Source organism: Pavona decussata, unplaced genomic scaffold (assembly GCF_977016875.1).
Source record: "Pavona decussata unplaced genomic scaffold, jaPavDecu1.1 SCAFFOLD_102, whole genome shotgun sequence".
NCBI classification, from domain to species: Eukaryota; Metazoa; Cnidaria; class Anthozoa; order Scleractinia; family Agariciidae; genus Pavona; species Pavona decussata.
In genome coordinates this window covers 7,348,128-7,364,665 of record NW_028145517.1, presented here as the reverse complement: position 1 = coordinate 7,364,665, position 16,538 = coordinate 7,348,128, and the positions used below count along the sequence as shown (strand labels likewise).

General features: G+C 38.2%; 2 protein-coding genes across 3 annotated transcripts; both read left to right on the top strand.

Annotated features, from left to right (window-relative positions):
* The first annotated feature begins 3,040 nt into the window (after positions 1–3,040).
* On the top strand, positions 3,041–14,925 carry LOC146472012 (uncharacterized). 2 transcript variants are annotated; one of them, XM_085120559.1, is made up of 13 exons: positions 3,041–3,183; positions 5,268–5,524; positions 5,910–6,057; positions 6,347–6,652; positions 7,438–7,777; positions 8,185–8,324; positions 8,669–8,824; positions 9,018–9,236; positions 10,162–10,365; positions 11,053–11,298; positions 12,173–12,304; positions 13,326–13,808; positions 14,233–14,925. In XM_085120559.1, the coding sequence occupies exons 2-13, from the start codon at positions 5,295–5,297 to the stop codon at positions 14,488–14,490; spliced, it is 2,862 nt and encodes a 953-aa protein (XP_084976685.1). In that variant the 5' UTR covers positions 3,041–3,183; positions 5,268–5,294; the 3' UTR covers positions 14,491–14,925. The 2 variants fall into 2 exon arrangements, with proteins under 2 accessions (XP_084976685.1, XP_084976686.1); XM_085120560.1 differs by lacking the exon at positions 3,041–3,183 and adding an exon at positions 4,048–4,071.
* A 209-nt stretch (positions 14,926–15,134) lies between these two features.
* On the top strand, positions 15,135–16,150 carry LOC146472011 (uncharacterized). Its single transcript, XM_085120562.1, has 2 exons — positions 15,135–15,315; positions 15,744–16,150. Exons 1-2 carry the CDS (start codon positions 15,172–15,174, stop codon positions 15,999–16,001), a joined length of 402 nt encoding a protein of 133 aa, XP_084976688.1. The 5' UTR covers positions 15,135–15,171; the 3' UTR covers positions 16,002–16,150.
* The last annotated feature ends 388 nt before the right edge of the window (positions 16,151–16,538 follow it).

Below are 16,538 nucleotides of genomic sequence, written 5' to 3'. Positions count from 1 at the left end.
GTTAAGGCATGCTTTCGTAGGATCTTCCTTGAAGTAAGGCATGAAATCGCATAATTTTACAGTTTTAATTATTATTATTATCATTATCATTATCATTATCATTATCATTATCATTATCATTATCATTATCATTATCATTATCATTATCATTATTATTATTATTATTATTATTATTATTATTATTATTATCTTTTTTTCCCTTCATATCCATATAACTTTTGTTTAGTGAAGCTTATCCAGCCGGATCGATTCCTGCAATTAGAGAAAATGGAATCGATCCCTCGATCCGTAGAGTGAATTCAAAGCTTTAAACTACAGTTTTTAAGGCATGTTATCGGAGGATCTTCCATTGAAATGAGACATAAAATCCTATAAATTTGCAGTTTTAATTATTATTATTATTATTATTATTTATTTTTTTTTGCCTTCATTTCCAAAGAATTTCTGTTTAGTGAAGCTTATTCAGCCGGATCGATTCCTGCAATTAGAGAAGAAGGAATTGATCCGTCGATTTGAAGAGTGGATCAGAGCTTTAAACTACATTTGTTAAGGCATGTTTTCGCTTCCTTTGAAATGAGACATAAAATCCTATAAATTTACAGTTTTAATTATTATCATTATTATTATTATTATTATTATTATTATTATTATTATTATTATTACATCAATGGAAATTGTTCTTTTATCCTCTGAACCAAACCCATATAAATTAGCTTTTATATACAACATAACATGTTGATATTTTACAATTTTATGACAGCAAACTGTGAAATCACTCAGGTTTTAATGGAATCAAATTGTATCTACTAGATTTTATTCTTGTAAATAATAAAGTTATCATTCCTTTTCAAAAAAAAAATATTATTATTATTATTATTATTATTATTATTATTATTAAAATTGATTTCCAATTATGTTATTGAATTTTATTGCATGCAACCATACTTGTACAGTACGCTTAGAGTCATGTTGATTATAAAATTTATTTTATTATTCGTTATTCAATAAAATAGATCATTATTATTAAAAATATATATATTATTATTATTATTATTATTATTATTATTATTATTATCATTATTATTATAAAATTATTATTATTATTAATTTTTTATTATTATTTTTATTACCTTCTTTTGCAAAGAATTTCTGTTTAGTGAAGCTTATTCAGCCGGACTGATTCCTGTAATTAGCAAAGAAAGAATCGATTCGTTGATTTATAGAGTGGATCAAAACTTTAAACTACAGTTGTTAAGGCATGTTTTCGGAGAAGCTTTCATTGAAATAAGACATGAAATCCCAAAATTTTCATTGACATTGACATACTATAACAGGTCACATCTTAAAAACGTTTTCAGGCTCAAATTGCCAAAAATATACGTTCAGCCTCTAAGCCCCAAAATCAGACATTCTTACAAAAAAAAAAAAAAAAAAAAGAGTGTAGCGGACAAGATGACCCATTGATAACCATAAGCCAACTTAATTGAAATCCTGTAACCTAAGACGGCTTTATTTCGTTTATTTTTGCTTTTTAAATGGTAGTGTTTACACCCACGAAAATTGACGGTGTGTTACTGTTTGTCCTGATAGTTAAGAATTTAATGATGAAGAAGAATTGACGAAGAAGCTCTTTAGAGTGGATAACTCCCCATCCACACTAATCCGAGTAAAAAAGCAAATATTATGTTGTGAATCATATTGTTGTTTATATTCAAACATAGAACTCACGAGATCCTTCTGTTGAAAGGAATAGGATACTGATAATGGCAAGTATAGGCCTTATCACGGTTTTCGACGCCATTTTGACGGGTAGGCAAAGAGGCTTGAAATAACAGTGTTTGTATGGAAATCCGATGTCAAATAATTTTCATAAAACATCGCTTCTGAAAAAATCATGAATTGGAAACTTTTGGCACTAGAAAAAGGATTTTAAGAACAAAATTGGAGGGATGTAGCTGTGACAGGAAGCGTCCAGTTGTGTTTTGAACTTTCTACACATTTGTCTGTATAGCGAACCAGCCGTGAGCTGCTACTAAAAATAGTTCGCGGGAAAAAAATACAGGGAAATGTATGGAAAGTTCAAAACACGACTGGAAGCTTTCTGTCACAGCTACATCCCTCCAATTTTGTTCTTAAAATCCTTTTCCTAGTACAAAAAGTTTCCAATTCATGAATTTTTCAGAAGCGATGTTTTATGAAAATTATTTGACATCGGATTCCCATACAAACACTGTTATTTCAAGCCTCTCTGCCTACCCGTCAAATGGCGTCGAAAACCGTGATAAGGCCTATTCCGGCCGAGTTCAGTCTTTTAACTCGAAATCCTAGCAAACAGACCACAAGAAAATGTTTTCTGCTCCCTCGATATTAAAATAAGAGATGATTTTTTTAATTTATGGGCGTGGATAAGTCCCCTTAGACAGGCTTGTTCAAATTAATCCTAATGCAGGAATACTGATCGGCTTGATATATCATGCATGTGTTTTTTCGAGATATAACTTTATCTTAAAATACTGGGATCTTGATGTCGTGTCCCTTTCTGACAACCATAAACTAGCCAAAAACTATAAAGTAACCAAAAGGCCATAATATTGTCATCTGCTGAATGGACTAATGTAGTCAAAAACAACGGAAAATTATATTTACATAAGAACGAGTCATTATCTGTTACACAGTCGGCTGATTAGAGTACGCTTTGCTACCGGCCGTCTAAGGAACTAACAACTCTTGACTCCACATTACATGTCAACGATGAAGAAGACTAAAATAAATGAAGATCGCATGAGTAGCTATAGGATATAGATAAGGAAAAAAGAGATATTACCCAAAACCAATGGCATGGGCGTTGGCTGTAGGCAAAGATGGGTGGAGTGATGCCTTGAAAAAATTCACATATTCGTTGGGGTGTCATTATATCTGATTAGGGTGTCAGACATAAATACGTTTGAGTGACAAAAGCCTTTTGGAAAGACAAGGATATAATTACAATAAAAGCAGATCGTAACAAGGGGTCTTTCAATTCTTGTCTGAGTTTGACAGTCCGTGAAAGCATCACGTACTATTTACATTTTAATTGCGCATTAATTCTTTCAATCGTTTCTTGGACGTAACACTTTAAAGTGTTTTACTAAAGCAAGCCACCGCAGTCAAAGGGGATCTTAGAGACAAAAGCAACCTTGCAAGGTAAGTAAAATTGGAATCATTGTCCTCGTACGTATGTAGTTGTTGATAATCTCTCTAATTTCGTTTTAATCAAATCTTATTTGGCTAAGCAAAGACTTCTACTTTCCCTCGTCGGTCCACCCTTGAAAACGAAGAACACACATTTGGGTCCGTGTGCAATTGTTCCTCATTTATAATCAGATAAAGTTAGAGAGGACGAATAATTAAAACTATCTTTGGAAAATAGGAAATAACTTTGGAATGAAAGGAAACTAAATTCAAAATGGTATCGTGGAAAAGCTATCTGCTTACAGTTTGGCCAAATTTCAGCCAAATTGGTCCAGGGGATCGTTCATCTGGAACTTACTGATACATGCACAAACTCGACAAAATTTTTGTTCGAGAGAAAGCGAAAAATAATATCGAAGTTTTTCCAAACGAAAGTTGACCGATACCTTAAAACCTTACTCTAACGATCAATTACCAACATTCAGGTAGTATATATTTTTTTCGTGGTTCATTGTCTGGGTTTACATACACCATTGCACCCAAATTTTAAATTATGCAGCCTTTTTGTTTCTCTACTGAAATTGGGCGTTTTTGTAAACAAAAATTGCAGCTGGTTACCTTAAAATTTAAATATAATTATGCTTTATTTAAACACCTTTGGCATTAAAAACACGGCAATTTTATATCTTGAAATGAGAACGAACTTGTAATAAACAGACTGCTAAACACATAACCAAGCTTCTGGAGTAGTAAACGACGACTTGTGTACCCTGGTCCTTGAAAGTTTTCTTTCTACTTTGTCCTCAAACATAATTGCACAGCAAAGCGGCGACAAGGAACCCCAACGCGGCCCACTTCTGTTTGGAGAGAAAAAGAACTCTGGAAACCTATGAAACCAGGGTACGCCTTATGTCAATCAGTACACGATTTGAACTTGCAAAGCCACCTATAAGACCTCAGATGAGGTTACGGCGCCCAATCGATTTCTTCTCAGTTTCAAATGGGATTTGGAAATTCCTATTGTTTTCTTCCAGACAATATGCATGGAGCCCAATCATGCATCGCACCGGAGTTAAAAACTCGAAATAGGGTCATTGCAAAATACTAATTGTCTTTTAGTGTTTCATAATACAAAATTTTTTGTTTCCTAACATTGTCTTAACTTTCGATGGAGTCAGATTCTTTTTCTTAACCACTTTATCTTTTAGTAACAGACAAGTAAATTATGATTCCGCGCAACCGTAAATCCTGAAACCATTGTGATATTTTGAATATTGATCGATTGATTTAAAACTTTGCAATTTCTCTATTTTTATCTTAGCTTATTTTGTTAACTGCGCAATTCCGTCTCCAAATTCCAAACTGTATATTTCCTAACTAGACGAATGATATTTTAGATCATAAGAGGATTTAATGACAACTTGGTCTTTTAGAAGCCGCAGACGACCTCGCCCAACGAGGTGTGAAGTGCTCTATGCAAATCAAAGAATAGTTTGAAATGAATTTAACTTAATACTGTATCTCTGGAAAATGCAATTTCAGAGTTCTGATTTGCTCAGCGGCCATAGGAATCGACTGCTATGTACAAAGGAGGAGTTGGGAGTTGTTTTGTTTGTAAAAACAGAACGCGCCTCTTTAATAACTTAATTTTACTTGCAAATAACTTGTCGAAGGTAAAAGTATTCATTTAGAACGAAGGTTCAAAAGGGAATGAAGAGTATAGATTCTATTCTATGTTATCCTGGATTTCCTGTGGACGCAACAAGATAGCGCTTGAGTCAGGCGGGTTAGATACTTCATATATCACTGTCCGCTTTCTCAGTAGTGGAAATGGGATCTCTGTTTCAGATGTACGTAACTACAGCTCTTAATCTTCCTAGGGAATTTATGAACACTAACGGATGTGGCATATCTTTCCACAGTAGCAGTGAATCACAGTGGTAACGGCTCTAGCAATCGATAAAAAAAAGAGGAAAATAAAAGTTGGACCCTGACTAGAACTTGACTCATGACTCGAACTTGACTCGGGCTCGGGCTTGACTCGCGCTACGAGTTAACTCTACACAAACAAATAATCCATTATTCATTTGTTTCAGCTTTGCTTCTTCACATAAGCAGTCGTCATGTTTCCCCTTCACAAGAAAGCCGCGCGGAAAGGAGCTAAGAAGCAGGACCGGAAAGGAAAAGCGCCTATGTTCAGCCACAGGCGCAGCGTTTTCTCCAAGCGAATCGTTGAAGCCAAACCCTGGGCAGCCGTGGGAACGTGGTTTGTGGGACCTAAAGCCGAGAATGCTGACATCTTTAAAGATCTCATGACAGAAGCTATTGACTCTCATTTTAACTTCCGGCAAGGGTAATTAAGAATTAATTTACACGGTCAATATTATTTTAAGGTAATATCCTTGTTGTATCCGTTTATGAAACAGCCTAACTAAATTTTGGAGAACGTGACAAGTTTTAGACAGACATAGTATTAGTTGAAGTATTCCCCTTCATAAAAATGCGTTGTAGTATATTTTTCTCTCTCTTGAAAAGAACTATTAAAATCAGATTTGACTTCCAGACTCAGTTGCTCGCATGTAATTGGAAGTTCCAAAATAGGCCGGCTTTCAAATCCCGGGTTCAGCGCTAATTTTATACCCGTTTTAATTGTTCCCTAACTCGGCGACTCTTCCTTTTTGCGAAGTGATCGTGATCCATAGATACATATGATACCTACTGTGTTAATTCATTCACAGGTTCTATCCTTGTGATCCCCCGTATGTGACGGATGAGTTAAGGCAAGCACCGTCTTTTAAGCTTTCTTTCACAAGAATGAGGGAAGAATTGCAAAAGATGCAAAAGGACTTGCACAAATCAGTGCCCTTCTTCAGCACAAGATACAAGGTGGGTTAACATGTCCCGTGAGTGAAGTGAAGTTAGCTAAGGAGTGTGTGCAATTTTTATCTGGACCAATTTGAAATAACATTCTTGCCTATGTTATACAATAGCTATGCTGTAACAGGTATGTTTTTGTAACAGTTCCCTAAAACTGTGATTTTCCCCTGTATCCTGAGGCCACCCGCCGAAGTTAATTAAAGAAGAAGGAGGTGGTATTATTTACTTTTTATTATTAAACGTCCGTAAGACATAAAGACAAACGGCTTACCAAGTATTGATGAAAATTAACTTCCAGGGTCACGTGAACTGGGACACTGCAGTGCCAGCTAATCTTGGATACATAGCCTCAATTCTGTGGAACCAAAATAATTGCGCTGGTGAAGGCGGGCCTATGACAACCATGTACGAGGTCGAGGCTGGTAGCGATCTGTGTGAGATGATAGGCATGGATAGAGATGAAAGCATGGGGCACTTGGTGACTGGCGGGTCACTGGCAAACATCGAGGCGGTATGGGTGGCACGAAATCTGAAATATTATCCACTGGGACTTCAAGAGGCTTTGCTTAAAGACGCGCAATTAACGGGAGCACGAGGATACGAGGTAAAATATTAATCATTATTTTTTTGTGATGAGATGAAAGTGTCAAAATAGCTGGAATTTCACGGTGAATTTAACGGGAATTACGATAAAATTTGACTCCTCTACGCCATGCGCACATGACGTATTCACGCTGTTTTGGCTCAATCGCACCGCACATCGATTCTCAATAACGTGAGTAACTTTTTAATATTCGAGCAAACGCCCTGAAACTTCGTGACCTTCTCAAACCTTTATCTGGGACAATTTATTATTATTATTATTATTATTATTGTTATTATTATTATTATTATTATTATTATTATTATTATTATTATTATTATTATTTGATGTGGTCGGTTTCTGTTCATGGAATTTAATGTTGCCATGGTAACTTATTTTTCACAGTCATATTTTTCAGAAAATGGACTATTCTTTTTTTAAATAAAGGAAAATATTCTTTTGCAGAAACTTCTATGTTTTAGGCCTATTTTGTGTTGTGATATTGGTTTTGATTACTTTTCGCTCAATTTTAGCGGTCTACTAAAGTTTTTGGGAAACCCCAGAAAACCAAAAACCCTTTTAAGCTGAAAAACGCTTTCTTTTGTCCATGATCTCACAAATTTGGGCAGGAATCATCTGTTGAATAAATATTGCACTTCGACTGGTGGAATGTATTCAGGAAGTCTCCAGCCCTTTAATTAAGTTAATCTTTTTTCTACGTAGGTACGTAAACCAGCAAAATCATTCTCGGCTTAAAACGAAACATAATTTGCTATCTATTTTTCATTATATTTTCTTAAATGTAGATATACCTACCTCAGAGAGATGCCTGCATTCCTCTGGTGAACGCAACACAGTGGGAGCTACTCAACTTGGATACTGACACCATTGTCAACATGCCATTCGATGTAGCAGAAAAAGCTGGAATCGAACCGGGTGACCTGAGAGGAATCTTGGCCAACTACCTTTACGAGTCCATAGGTGCTCAAGAGTTTTGCCGCCGCCACATGCTGACCAATCCTCCGTGTGTTGTTGTGGGCAGTACCTATCACGTGTCTATACTGAAAGCGGTGACCATGTTGGGTTTGGGAAAAGACTGCCTTGTTACTGTGCCAGTTGACGAGAATGCGCGGCTGGACTGTACGAGTAAGTGCAGGTTTTTTAATACTGTTTCAAGAAACTGCGTTATCTTCAGAGGCATTCATCAGTGCTAATTTCAGTATCACTTGAGGTTAATGAAAGTCATATCGTTATCGTATCACTGGTATATGTGAAAGAAATGAGATGTTAGACAGGAGTCGATTCTGTGAGCTTGCGTTTTCGAGACCGACAATTCATGATCTGTTGGAGAACTACTATTTTAGCCCATCTTTCAATCACACTTCTATTTAATCTTTTTAACTGGTTGTGTTCACGTTTTAGATAACTTCTGACATACTTCCCAACTGAAATCCTTCACTTTATTTATCCATTTTTGAATCAGTTTCGTTAACTTAAAACACGTTCATCTATATTACTCTTTGCAATTTATGTTCACTTTTTATTTTCATAAGAACTACACTGGGTTCTTCATCACAAGTTGAAGAATCAAATTCCTGTGATAAGTGTGATAGGCATTATGGGAACAACAGAGGAGAGTGCCGTGGATCCGTTGGAAGACATCTTCGAAATCAGGGAAAAACTAAGAAAGGAGGTATGTCTCGTCACTAAATTGAATTGCAGTCATAACATTGCCATTTATGGCCCAGCGTCCCTGTATCCGGGCGTACAAAAGTATCGAGGATATAAAAAAGGCGAGTGTCACGGGGTCCTTTTTGGTGGAAATGGTTCACCGAGCAATGCCCTCACTTACAGAAAGAAACTCTACTGAAGCTTTGAAAGGAAGAACTCATCATCTATTCAAACTCATTTTGGAAACGAAGCTAATGCGGGAATTCGTGAAAAAGTAGCCTGACTTTTTTAAAGTTGTAATCCATTCTGACACAGTTCCTCTATGGCCTTGACACTCATAATTTGTTTTGTCTTTATTCCTTTCAGGGTCTTAATTTCAGCATTCACGCGGACGCGGCCTGGGGAGCGTACTTTGCATGTATGCTGCGTGAGCCACCGATAGGCGACCCCATGCCTACCCCTAGTGAGGAAGGCTTTGTCCCTGAACTCTTCCTAAACAAGCATGTGGCCAAGCAGCTGAAGGTTTACTTTTGACTTGTTGTTTATTTGTTAGTAGTTGTAGTAGCAGCAGCAGCAGCAGCAGCAGCAGCAGCAGCAGCAGCAGTAGTAGTAGTAGTAGTAGTAGTAGTAGTAGTAGTAGTAGAACCTTTTGAGTTAGATTCCAGGCTATTTGTATAATTGCAAGTTATAATTAACTAAATTCTATTTTTTGAAGGCTCTCAACAAGTGCGACACCGTTACAGTCGATCCACATAAGTCCGGCTTCTGTCCCTACCCTGCTGGGGCAATCTGCTATCGCAACAAGAACCTGAATAACTTTCTGTCCCTGACAAGTGGTGTCCTCTACTATCATGGAGATGTTAATCTTGGAGATGTCGGGATTGAAGGATCAAAGCCTGGTGCTGCTGCTTGTGGTGTTCTCCTGGCCAATAAAGTAAGTCATTGTGATTACATCCTTCATCCTCCCAGTCTTGAGTGGTGAATTTGCGTATGTGGAATACTTTGGTTTTTTGTAGTTAAAGGCTCACGTGGGTCTGGATTAATTAGTTTACTTCTCGTTCATTGTCTTCTGACTTTGACCTCCCAGAATCGTGACTTACCTGCAGCGAGGGAGTTCATTAGCAAACACGCACCCAGAATTTACGGTCGCGAAGGATGTTTTTCATGAATATTGCCAATTGCTCCCTTTTTGGTAGACATGGACAACAACAACAACAACAACAACCTCATGGCTAATTAGAAAAATTATTAGTTACATTCTTATGGCGTAAAATCTGGTAAAGTGCTTTGCATAAAAGAGAAGGGAGCTTTTTGCAAGATATATATACATTTTTCTTATTTGGTCGGGTTACTGAATGTCAATTTTAACTGAACATTTTTGGACATGATAATAGGGCACGGTATTTTGAGAGGAACTTAGTAGTTTCGTAACCACAACCACGGTCACTTCATTATGGGAATATCTCTTACCCCTGGAATTACAAAAACACACTATTACTAAACTTACACAATTCCTCTTTTAAGACAAACGTTAAGTGTTGAAAAAACGGAGTCTTTTTTTCCCAAGTGCAGTATGTGAGAAGGCTACCGATTGGCTGGTATTCCTTTTCCAGTATGGCATTACTCTTTTCCTTTAGAAAATTGTCCTTTTTGGGAGTTTAAGCTTTCGTCGATATAATATAACGTGGACGTTTTTGAGGAATTAAATTGTTGCAGCTTACTTTATCCCTTCTCCTTTCCCCGGCCCCTCCCCTCCCCCCGAATAGCCTGCGATATACTCACGTTAATGAAAATGTAAATTCAGCGAATCAAAAGTTGCCTCCAGATAATAGTTTTTTGTAAATATCCTTTTTTTCCAGGTAATTGGACTTCACAAGAATGGCTACGGTCGCATTCTGTCGGAATGTATGTTTACTTCCAAGATCCTTTACTGTTATTGGGCCTGCTTGGCAGAAGACGATGACAACTTTGTAGTTGAAACTAACAAGCCTCTACCCAATGAAAATGCTAAGAAGATCATGAGAGAGAAAATCATTGGAAAATCCAACGAGGAAATCGCTCAGGTACAGTGGCGTAATATAAGCTTGTACAATATCGGGGTAAGTGGCGAGTTAGATGTTTTTCTGTTGTTCAGACATTGCGGTTCTTTATTTCAACTTGAAAACCGAGAACAAATTTTGAAATTTTGGTGTTTGAAATATTCCAATTTTCAAACCTAATTCTCAGGAAACTATCCTTTGAATTCAATGCCTTATGATTCAGAACCTATTAGGTAAAAAAAAAAAAAGCGCTGCAAGAAAGTGAAGATCAAAAGGCTGTTATTTCAATGGTAATCCTAAAAAAAATAAATAAAAAAGCATGGAGCCATGGTGCTTTGTTAGAATTCTACGGTTTGGTAACTTTGACTATGTAATTTGAAATGTTTTTTTTTTGGTGATAAGAAAACAGTTAAGTGTCACATTCTTTAACACTTTAACCCCAAATATCAAAGAACAAATTCTCCTATCTTGTCCACACACTTTTCTTATAAAAGAACTGGGGAAAAGTTGTTAAGATATCGGGAAGAAATTCACCTTGGGCGATCATATCTTTAATTCTCACGACCTCAGGGGTTGAATGAGCATTGATATTTCAAGGAGAAATTTGATGCTGATCACTGTTAGCGCTTAAAGGGTTAAAGAGGGTCGATCAGTTAACCTACCAAGCCGTCTAAAGTGGTTTGTTCAGAAGTTTTTTTTTCTTCATTATAGGATGAAAATGTGATGAGCTTTCTGCAAGAAATTGGTCCTGACACGCTGATTCCCTGCTTCTCTGTCAATATCAAAGGGAATACAGATGTGAAAGTCACCAATGACATTGTCAATGCAATGTTCAACGACCTGTGTCACACAAGCGCGGATGAATCGGAACAGCGAATTCCGATGATTGTCACTTCATCCACTATGGCAGATCACCGTTGTTCCGACACCCTGGAGCACTTTAAGAAAAGGCTTGGGGTAAGGAGAGTAAAAAACGATATCATTGTATAATTTTTGTAGCATGCATGTTGTGTTCTGAGAGTTTGTTCCATTTTGTTCAAAAATGGTAGCTCAACCTGGCTTCCCTAGCATCCTTGATAAACAGACAAATGTCGGTGTCAAAGCGTGTTTCAGAACCAGAGGAATATGTTTACTAGAATACTACTAAAATATACTGGAGGGAGAAGAAATACAGTGAAACTATTCTCTATTTTTGGTGGGGATGTATTTTTTTATTGCATTTTTGACTAAAATGGGCGATTTCCAGTTATATATTTTGGGATAACCTACTTTGCTCCTGAGCTCAGGTTTAATCATAAGCCCTCTAACTGACCGACTCCCAGTTGGTAGAGTTCTTTACCGGTAACGCAGAGGTCATGGGTTCGAAGCGGGCTTGCGCGAGCAGACGCCTATTCTGGCTTTTGTTTCACCCGCCTCGAGTGAAACATGCAGTTCCCGCCGCGAGTGAAATAGTTGCGTTTATAACTGCATTGGTCTTTCATTAAATGACGTGCTTATGTTATTACCAAGCGTTAATAAACTAGACCTAGTTTACATCAGGCCCCAGTTGTTCAAAGGCCGGATAACTTTATCCAGTGGATAAGTCACTAGCCGACAGTTTCAATCTGTGCAAAGATTTTAGTATTTCCTTTTGTACAAGCGAATATGCACACTCTAACCACAGCCTAGCTTAGGAGTGTACGAAAACCTTGCACAACGTTTAACGTGAAGTATATTTTAGACCCCGAATAGTGCCTTATCCAGCGGATAAAGTTATCCGGCCTTTGAACAACTGGGGCCAGAAGTAGCCTTAGAATTTATTTCGGTTTTGTTTTTGATTTATCCAATGAAGCTTGACACCAAGAACAAAGATGGAGTGAAATACGTTATAACCACTTGTCTGGACCCCTGGTCCACCTCAATGGAGTTTATGGATGACTTGGCTTCCATCATGAAAAATGCAATCCTCAACGCAATCGGCACGGTAAGAATCACCCTTGCAGTAATCAGCTAAACTGTATGCACTAATATCTGTATAATTTATTGGATAGCGACTTCTGCTCTTTAAACAACTCATTGGGGCCTGGACTTTGCCAGGCGATGGTGTGGGCTGGCTGTGTATCAATATAAATAGAACCGTGGTTGTTGGTGATTGATACATTTCGACCCCGCCTCGCGTTGATTGTCGTTGATCGGAGGACTTCAGTGCTCTTGCTCAGACCAGAACCTGTTCCCCCAGGGGTTTGCCTTGGTACCGATCGGCGCTTTTCAAAACTAGAAATAAACTATTAACTTTATTATGACATGTTTCTAAGTCAGGGGTCTTCAGCATATAATTACAAAGAGATAATCAGTATTTACAACATTATAAAAGGAACAGTAAGGAAAAATATATAAAAAAAAATAAAAAGAAATGGGAATTTAATCAGCGGCTCATCCACAGAGTGGTTATTCTTTCCACCGTTTCCAGATCGAATTGGAATTTGGAAATTTTGGTTTTTGTGGAGGAAGGAAAACCGGGGAACCCGGAGAAAAACCCTCGCAACGGGGACGAGAACCAACAACAAACACAACCCACACATGGCGTCAACTCCGGGAATCGAACCCGGGCCACATTGGTGGGAGGCGAGTGCTCTCACCACCGCGCCATCTCTGCTTAGGAATCCATTTGCTACTAAGACCTAAATCGGTGACTCATTTAAGACATACTACTTAGTGATGCCTTAATCATATAATCTTTTAACATGCTCTTGAACTTGCTAAGTGATGGTGCCTGTTTTAAGTACGTGGCTCTATGAAGAACGATCGTTGGCACGCGGATCAACCTCGTTCCCACGGAAAAGGCCCTGGGAACGAGGTTGCACATGGATGTTCTAAAGAGCGGCATTTGCAACTTCCCGAGATTTATGCAGCTCGGTGTATTTAACAAACTAAGAGATTAAAAATCACAATTTAATACTAATGAGGTTTTACTCTGAGAATGATGTTGTGGTTTTTCACTTCAGGTAACTGATACGCCAGACTACCACACCTTCGTCAGCGTCGACAAGGTTAATGCAAACAAAGAACTCTTTGTTTGCTATGCAGGCAATTTCAAGCAGACTCAGCACCAGTACTTCGCGGTTGCTAGGTTCAAGTTCCTTTCTGACAACGACGCGGAAACTTTCACACAGAAGTCTGGCAACGAGTCTGCACCGATCGTGCTGCGAAGTTCTGCGCAAACTGAGAAAAAACGTCTTCACCACCTCCTTTTTAATGATTCTGAGGATGAGAGGTCGAGCGAGAAGTTTGACTTCTTTGTTGGCCTTCCAACTGACAGTAGCGTTCCTTTCATGACTGCTGACATGAAGATTGTGGATGTCCCTCGTTATGACCACTTCGACAGAGTTGATGACCAGTATCCTGACAACGCTACATACGTCATGTATGGAGATGTGGGCAATGCCTTCTTGTTCCACATTCCAACCATGGACCCAGATTATCTGCAGGTACACCATTTCTTGATTAAAAAGGAGCACTAATTTACTAGCTATAGCTATCTGGCATTTTCCAAGCACCATTAATGGGACTGAACTTATTTGCCAATTTGTTTTCAAAAAGCTTGGGAAAGTTATAACAGTGCTGGTACCCGTGTTTTTCATTTCACACTGTGGAAACGACATGCTCTGATTGAATGTTTCTTTATCGTTAAATTGTGTTGTCCAGTGTCGTGTTGCATCCGATTGTGACCGATCTGCCATCTAACATTCTATCGTTGATATCCTCTCACAACACTGCATAAGGTCGGTTCGAGAGATTTTTCTGCAAATCTTCACGCGCATTGCCACTTTATTGCCAATTGCCGCCTTCACGTCGTTATTCGGATGGTGTGGACAATATGCATTGAAATACAATTTACTTTCTGCTTTCTAGATCGTGTGCCTAGCAGAAGTCCCGCAAACTGGTCTTGGTAACTCTACAGAAAAAGACGTGATTCTCAAGCAAGGCGTGGATGCTGAGCTCCTCGGAGTTCCCGGATCACCAACTGAACAAGGAGGGAAGATCGTGGACCCCTTGAAAGAGTCTCAGTACGACATCAATTTTGTTGGCATTCAGGGGGCGGAAGTCACAATTCCCGTTGTGATTAAAAGAAAGATTTGGTTTGACGGCGAAGTGTTAAACAAATCTTAAACGGCGTTTATCTCACTTAATGACCGTTGTACACGCAGCAACTGACATTGTTTGGTCTGAGAGCGGCGTGATAAGCATAATTCACTAGAGTTATTAGTTGGAGTCCTCACGATGGGTTAGATTGTTATTGTACTAAAAAAAGGTTTCATTGTCTGTGACTGATTTTTGACTATACATGCATTTTGGTAGTGATGGTAAAGATTCCATATCTTTAGCCGTCAGGCCAAACATTCATATTTTGTCAGTTTAGATCATAGAGCTAAAACTTCATCAGTTTGATGCCTTGCGCTATAAGTTAACTAAAGTTAAGTTTAGGATTTTGTATGTCATTTGGTGAAAGTTAGATTTTTTGGCATCTATAACAGGACCCTTCTGTAAATCACCTTACGGTGACTTTGGTATCCTAATAAAAGAAGAAAATGATAATGATGATGATGATGATGATGATGATGATGATTTATGAAACCCTTTCATTTACTACCCATATTTAACTATTAACGTTTGTGCCGAGCTAAAAGGCACCCATTCCAATGATCAAGTAAAGTAGGGTTGCTCTATAAAGCACATGCATGAATTCGAGTTTTATTAAACTTTAATAAAGGGATGGGCAAACATGGAAATAATTATGTAGGGCTGTCATTGGATGCTGGCAGCGGGCTATAGCAAGGGCTGGTACCAAAAATGAAGATTGCGGATGTCCCTCGTTATGACCACTTCGACAGAGCTGATGACCAGTATCCTGACAACGCTACATACGTCATGTATGGAGATGTGGGCAATGCCTCCTTGTTCCACATTTCAACCATGGACCCAGATTATCTGCAGGTATATCATTTCTTGATTAAAAAGGAGCACCAATTTACTAGCTATAGCTATCTGGCATTTTCCAAGCATCATTAATGGGACTGAACTTATTTGCCAATTTGTTTTTCAAAAAGCTTGGGGAAGTTATAAAAGTGCTGGTACCCCTGTTTTTCATTTCACACTGTGGAAACGACATGCTCTGATTAGATGTTTCTTTATTGTTAAATTGTGTTGTCCAGTGTCGTGTTGCATCCGGTTGTGACCGATCTTCCATCTAACATTCTATCGTTGATATCCTCTCACAATACTGCATAAGGCCGGTTCGAGAGATTTTCCCTCAAATCGTCACGCACCCAGTTACCACTTTATTGCCAATTGCCGCTTTCAAGTCGTTACTGGGATGGTGTCAACAATAAGCATTGAAATACAAATTAATTACTGCTTTCTAGATTGTGTGCCTAGCAGAAGTCCCGCAAACTGGTCTTGGTAACTCTACAGAAAAAGACGTGATTCTCAAGCAAGGCGTGGATGCTGAGCTCCTCGGAGTTCCCGGATCACCAAATGAACAAGGAGGGAAGATCGTGGACCCCTTGAAAGATTCTCAGTACGACATCAGTTTTGTTGGAATTCAGGGGGCGGAAGTCACAATTCCCGTTGTGATTAAAAGAAAGATTTGGTTTGACGGCGAAGTGTTAAACAAATCTTAAACGGCGTTTATCTCACTTAATGACCGTTTTACACGCAGCAACTGAAATTTTTTGGTCTGAGGGAGGCCTGATAAGCATAATTCACCAGAGTTATTAGTTGGAGTCCTCACGATGGGTTAGATTATTATTGTACTAAGAAGAGGTTTCATTTTCTGTGACTGATTTTTGACTATACATGCATTTTGGTAGTGATAGCAAAGATTCCATATCTTTAGCCGTCAGGCCAAACATTCATATTTTGTCAGTTTAGATCATAGAGCTAAAACTTCATCAGTTTGACGCCTTGCGCTATAAGTTAAATACAGTTAAGTTTAGGATTTTGTATGTCATTTGGTGAAAGTTAGATTTTTTGGTATCTATCATAGGACTCTTTGGTAAATCACCTTACGGTGACTTTGGTATCCTAATAAAAGAAGTAAATGATAATGATGATGATGATGATGATGATGATGATTTATGAAACCCTTTCATTCAATACCCATAACTATTACCATTTGTGCCATCGAAGACTAAGCCAGCTCAAGGGGAACCAAAACT

Bases quoted from the DNA above. Each gene is read 5' to 3' on its own strand.
- LOC146472011 (XM_085120562.1), top strand. From the start codon at position 15,172: ATGAAGATTGCGGATGTCCCTCGTTATGACCACTTCGACAGAGCTGAT. The intron at 15,316-15,743 runs GTATATCATTTC...ACTGCTTTCTAG, and splicing joins TGGACCCAGATTATCTGCAG to ATTGTGTGCCTAGCAGAAGT.
- LOC146472012 (XM_085120559.1), top strand. From the start codon at position 5,295: ATGTTTCCCCTTCACAAGAAAGCCGCGCGGAAAGGAGCTAAGAAGCAG. The intron at 7,778-8,184 runs GTAAGTGCAGGT...TATTTTCATAAG, and splicing joins TGCGCGGCTGGACTGTACGA to AACTACACTGGGTTCTTCAT. The intron at 10,366-11,052 runs GTACAGTGGCGT...TCTTCATTATAG, and splicing joins CCAACGAGGAAATCGCTCAG to GATGAAAATGTGATGAGCTT.